Source organism: Rhinopithecus roxellana, chromosome 6 (assembly GCF_007565055.1).
Source record: "Rhinopithecus roxellana isolate Shanxi Qingling chromosome 6, ASM756505v1, whole genome shotgun sequence".
Taxonomy (NCBI): Eukaryota; Metazoa; Chordata; class Mammalia; order Primates; family Cercopithecidae; genus Rhinopithecus; species Rhinopithecus roxellana.
The window spans coordinates 146,199,899-146,206,376 of NC_044554.1; the positions used below are offsets into that span (position 1 = coordinate 146,199,899).

The 6,478-nt window shown below is 34.3% G+C and overlaps 1 protein-coding gene across 3 annotated transcripts in view; it reads left to right on the forward strand.

Annotated features, from left to right (window-relative positions):
- The window catches only part of SNX10 (sorting nexin 10), an 86,275-nt gene extending 80,457 nt beyond the window's left edge, over nucleotides 1-5,818 (forward strand). For all 3 annotated transcript variants that reach the window (XM_030932376.1, XM_010356531.2, XM_030932377.1), the window contains 2 exons: nucleotides 3,248-3,460; nucleotides 3,918-5,818. In XM_030932376.1, coding sequence (XP_030788236.1) covers nucleotides 3,248-3,460; nucleotides 3,918-3,999 — 295 coding nt within the window. In that variant the 3' untranslated portion in view covers nucleotides 4,000-5,818. The remainder of the gene's footprint in view (nucleotides 1-3,247; nucleotides 3,461-3,917) is intronic.
- Nucleotides 5,819-6,478: the final 660 nt, after the last annotated feature.

Sequence of the window (6,478 nt, forward strand, 5' to 3'; positions counted from 1 at the left end):
TACTCTTTATATTAGGTTTGAAATTGATTTTCTGCTATTAGATTTGTTTGTGGAAAATATGGCACAAACATGACTAAGGAAAAAGTAGGATTTAATATTATGGTGGCAGTCACAGCCCTCTCTGATAGTAAGCCAAATAGTACTCAGAATAAATTAATTATGCTCAACTAACCAGATGGGAAAACACTCTCAAAAGTTTTCATTTTAAATTTCAGAATGAACTGACTATAAAATAAAAAGCATATATATACATTTAAAAATTATTTTTGCTTATTTAAAACTCATACTCATGGAGTATGGTGGCATGAATTTAGCCAGAGAAACAGAGGAGATTCCAAAGACCAAAACTGTCTAGCCGACTGACTGGTCTGAACTCTAGGCCTGGGGAAGTGTTCAGATGTCCCCTCCTCAGCCACATCTTTCTCCCTCTTTGGAATTGGGAGCTGGGTGAGCCTGGCTCCTTCTCTTTTCATCTGTGTGTCCTCCAGATGGCAGTATTGAGCAGAAAAAGAAAACACTGGGAAATAATGAGTCTAATGTACAGTAAAATTGGAAATTGAATTATAGCTCAAGAAAAAGGACAGTAGCCTTGAGGTCCCGATCAACCTGGACTCTGATCACTTTTGTTTGCTGTACCCATGTGTTAAGTTACTAGCAAGTTAATAACAACACGTGAGCGGTTCAAGGCTCAGTAGAATTGCTTCAGACATGAAATAAAGCTAAAATGAATTTGTGTCCAATATCGTTGGCATTAGTGCTCATTACTTTTGTGGTGTAATGCCTCAAACCATCTAAAATCAATTTTAAAGGTTACCCATTATTTTATAAAGAAAATAAAGCACATTTCTAACAGAAACAAAGCTGTGAGTACAATCCCATGAACAGTTCCTTGTACTTATGGCAGGCAGGAAACCGCTAACAGGCCACAGGAAACACTCTGCTCACTTCGCAGACTTCACGATCTAAGTTCATATTAATGGATTGTTGCTCTGTAACTCTTCTCTTAATCTGAAGTATTTAAAACCAGAATGGTAAACATTTGTAAATGTAGAAAATAAATCTCAAAGAGTAAAGAGGGATTTACTACTTAGCTACTTGTACTTGGTGAATTAATCATTATCATGTGACATGGTCATCTTCTGGGAGGACCCAGGGCTGAGGACACAGAGGGAAAAGGAAGGATTTAGCTGTTTTGCTTGAGGTTTTGCCTTTTATTTATTTTTTTTTTTTTTTTTTTTTTTTTTTTTTTTTTTTTTTTTTTTTTTTTGAGACGGAGTCTCGCTCCGTCGCCGGGGCTGGAGTGCAGTGGCCGGATCTCAGCTCACTGCAAGCTCCGCCTCCCGGGTTTACGCCATTCTCCTGCCTCAGCCTCCCGTAGCTGGGACTACAGGCGCCCGCCACCTCGCCCGGCTAGTTTTTTGTATTTTTTAGTAGAGACGAGGTTTCACAGTGTTAGCCAGGATGGTCTCGATCTCCTGACCTCGTGATCCGCCCGTCTCGGCCTCCCAAAGTGCTGGGATTACAGGCTTGAGCCACCGCGCCCGGCCGGTTTTGCCTTTTAAAAAGCACTAACGTTTTACTTTTCCTTCTAATAGACCAGTAAAGCATATTTTCTCAAACTGTAAACCTGCTGAAGCAAAGGGGACAGCTAGATTTTGCTTTTAATACTGTGCATTTTTAGGCATTTTTGCCTTTGTTGAGAAATCATTGTTTTATTTTGTAGAAAAGGACTTGTTATTATAATGACCTTGGATTTTCACTAAACTGATATTAATGGCCAAAAGAGATTTACTTTCCTTATTACTTGTTTAAACAAGCAGAATATAAGGTAAGGTTTATTTGGTCTGAAATACATGATCTATTTTTCACAGATTGTTATACTGGAAATGTCTTACGTTGAACAAAACTCTACTTGGTTTTAGTGTTTTAGTTTTGTCCCCTATATCTGGTCTTAGTGTCTCCTCTTACATAATTATTGAACTATTATTCGTAGAGACTAAATTATCATATGTCAACGTCTTTGCTAAAAGATAAATCAGTTTTTATTTAATATGAAGGTATACTTTGATTTGATTTCATATTCTAAGATGTGCATTTCAGAGAAAACACATTCACTGATAGGAATTTGAGCATCTATAGATTTTGCTACAGAATATTTTTTTTTTTTTTTTTTTTTTTTGAGACGGAGTCTTGCTCTGTCGCCCGGGCTGGAGTGCAGTGGCCAGATCTCAGCTCACTGCAAGCTCCGCCTCTCGGGTTTACGCCATTCTCCTGCCTCAGCCTCCAGAGTAGCTGGGACTACAGGCGCCCACCACCTCGCCCGGCTAGTTTTTTGTATTTTTAGTAGAGACGGGGTTTCACCGTGTTAGCCAGGATGGTCTCGATCTCCTGACCTCGTGATCCGCCCGTCTCAGCCTCCCAAAGTGCTGGGATTACAGGCTTGAGCCACCGCGCCCGGCTACAGAATAGTTTTTAATCTGCCATGTAGTTCTGATGCCCTGGTTGAAATCTGTTCTGTCTTTGTAAACTTTGATCTTGAATGTGGGAAGAGCAGTATGTACTCATCACAACATTATCATATTTTAATTATATATATGGTAAAGTTGGCTGGGATCAATTTTATTTGGTTGCTTATTTTGACAACACACAGATTCAGTGCTCCTAAAGATTCTGGAGAAATTTATAGTTAACCTTAAGTATTAAAAAAAGCCATCTCTCTCATGAGCTGTTGTAAACATGCACTCAAGTATATAACTATACTTGTAAAGTTTTAAAATGTAAAATATGCTGAGAATTGTATCGACTTCTTCATATAGTTTTTAATAGTAAAGTTTTGATGTTTCATGACAGCCTATCCCATAAAGATCACTGAGTTGACATGCTGTTGGCAGTAAATTTTTTAAAGTAGAATAAATTTCTATGACTATTTAAGCAAAATATTTCCATAATTAATCCACATGGTAATAACAGATAGGTAAATTGAAGAAATGTCCTTGAAGTTATTCTTTTAACAGATGTTCTTAACTATTAGCTTCATGTTTTTACCCACCTAAATTTCCAAATAATTGAATAAAAGTTAACATATGCTTTCCTCCCCTTGATGGGCAGAGCCCATAATTGATACAAAGTTTACCACAGGAGAGAAATTACCTTCAGTGGTACATTTTCTAATGTTTTTCTTTCTTCTACCCTATCACTGACCATCCTGTTCACCAATTATTTTTCCTTTTTTTCTATTTTAATACAGAGTCCTACAGAATGCACTTTTGCTCTCAGATAGCAGCCTTCACCTCTTCTTACAGAGCCATCTGAATTCAGAAGACATTGAGGCCTGTGTTTCTGGGCAGACTAAGTATTCTGTGGAAGAAGCAATTCACAAGTTTGCTTTGATGAACAGACGTTTCCCTGAAGAAGATGAAGAAGGAAAAAAAGAAAATGATATAGATTATGATTCAGAAAGGTATTTCCTTGCATTTTGATTTAATGTATATGTATTTATGTAACACATAGTGCACATATGCATGTGTATAGATATATATATACACACTTCACTTTTTTGTTGATATAATACTAAGATAATGAAAAAATTAATTGACTGAGATTTTATTGAGCTGTGACAGCTCATCATAGTAGTCTTCACACACACCTCCACACTGAATTAATGAATGCAGTAGAAATTCAATTATTTGCATTCTGATTATGTGACTTTCATTTAGTCAGACTTGAATTATTCGCGTTTAAATTATCTAGCTAAAAAAATATCCAACTGCACTCCAAATGGCTAATTAAAAGTCCAAATTTCCTGTCTCTCTTTGTGACTGGAGATAATTAAAGTTCTCCTCTGTTACTCAGGCTTTGAGTGTGTTGTGAAAACCAATTTCCTCTTTTTATTATTTTCCCCCTCTCTTCTTTTCCAGTTCATCCTCTGGGCTTGGACACAGTAGTGATGACAGCAGTTCACATGGATGTAAAGTAAATACAGCTCCGCAGGAATCCTGAAAAATAATTCTAATGTTACTATCTTAGGAATAGCAAATTATGTCCAGTCATAGAGAAGAAAGCTTCGTAATAATACATTCTTACCTAAAGCTCACTGTCATGATGTTAGGTATTTAAATTCTTAAAGCTGTTGGGTTGTTTATTAGTGGTATTTTTATGTTGTCTTATTTTAGGTAGGCTTCTGTGTAAAGCTAAAAATCCTGTGAATGCAATACTATCCTTTACAGGCAGACATTATTGGTAAACAAGATCTTGCCCTCAAAATGAAATGACTTACATGCTTTAAAAAAACCTAGTTGGTTTTATTGAATTTAAAAAGATAGGCAACTAAGTAGCATTTAAAATCAAGATAGAGCGTTCCTTCTTGTATCAGTGGGGCAGTGTTACCGTAAACAGTAAACGGGGTGTATATGTTGTTAACCCCTATGAAGAGTAACAGTGTAGACCAGACTGCCTCTCTCAGACATGTGGCTGATATTTTGTGGATACCTCCTGTGCACTGGCAAAACACTATATGCTTTTGGGTGTTCGACTGAAATATTTTAAGAGTATTTAACCTTTCCAGTATTCTGTTTCACGCTTAGATGGAAATGTATCTTATGAATAGAGACATATTAAAATAATGTTTACATCTTAGAAAAAACATAGATAGTGCTAGTAATATTACTTATAATTCCAGTATATAGATTCAGAAATACATTTTAATTGTCCAAAATCAGCTTCAACAAATGGTTTCTGGAGACAAATCATTTTTTTCATTATCATTGCATAATTAGAACTACAGGTTAATGATTTATTTTTTGACTAAATGTGCAATTTCTTATCACTAGATAACTTTCAGTATCAGTGGTGGTTACTTACTACTTAAATCAGAGGAAGGATTTTATAAAAATTAATAAATTTAATTTTACCAATAAATATTCCCATAATTTAGAAAAGGATGTCGACTTGCTAATTTCAGAAATAATTATTCATTTTTAAAAAACCCCTTCTTTTAAGGCATCTACTTGAAGATTGGTATAATTTTCATAAAATGTATTTTTTTTTAGTGTCCCAAAGATATCTTAGATAAACTATTTTGAACTTCAGATTTCAGATGAGGCAACATTTTCTTGAGATAACTACCCAAGTTTCTTCCATGTTGAATGGTACAAAATATTTCTGTGAAACTAACAGGAAGATATTTTCAGATAACTAGGATAACTTGTTGCTTTGTCACCCAGCCTAATTGAAGAGTGGCAGAAGCTACTACAAAAAGCAACCTTTTCATTTTCACTAGGAGTTTAAAAGCTATTGTATTATTAAAAAGTCTTTACAATGCTTGTTTCAAAGAACCAACAGAAAAAAAAGCTAACAAAACTAAGAACTAACATTTAAAAACTTAAATTTAGAATGATTTCTTTAATTTGTCCTTTTTTTTTTTGGTCTAAAACATTATTAAATTTTTGTAAATATTTTGATTTAATGTGTCTTAGATCCTCATTATTTTAATACAGGAAAAGAAAAGATGTAGTAATTTCTTTTTTTTAATTATACTTTATGTTCTAGGGTACATGTGCACAAGATTTAGTAATTTCTTACCATGTAATATGTAAAGTTTATGCCATCCAGGCATTTAAGAGCGATCCTCATCCCTTCAGCAATATGTATTTGAGTTTACACTATTTCTGTTTTACAGCAGTTTTGAAAAACACATACTATGCCACCAATTGTCATATTATTTTTAGATGATGTAACATAGCCATCAAATTAATATTAATGCCTAATATTTAGTATGTAAATGTCATGAGATCATTTTTACATTAAACGTGAAAAAAAATCAGCTTTGCCGGATCACTTATTTTATACAAGAGACTATATTCTGCCTTAGACCAAAACTCAAGTGTTTTTTATTTATGAGGAAATTTGGTAAAACATGCTTTAATATTAACTATAATTGTACATATTTGAGGCTTTTAGCCTTGGTTCGGTTGTTTCAGTGTCCACACACTGGCTTCTTAAAACCGATTTCTTGCAGCTGAGATATTTAGATGAACTTCAGTTCCCAGTGGTTTTCTTGCTTTGTCTCTTATTTTTCCCTGGCATATTTTTTATAAAGCTTTCTTTAGGAAAAAGAAAATAATTACTGATGTAACTAACTTGAATAGATGTTTATTTAACACTATTTTTAATGTGACTTAAATATAAATAATTCTAATCCTGGATTCTTTATGGTTACAATACAGCAAAACTGCATTTTCCCTGGCTAATTCTGAAAGGGTAAACTATTCACCTATAAAGCCAACTTACGTGTTTTGTTGTAGAACTAGATTTATATATAACCCAAAGGTGTCAACAGTGAACATCAACAACCTGTTACTGAGGCTTCTTATAAAGTCTCACTTAGAAGAAAGTTATTTAATTCTAGTTAAAATTTCAAGTTTTAAACATTACTGGGGACAAGTATTTATTCTTAAGCAGATACTATTCCTTAAGATTT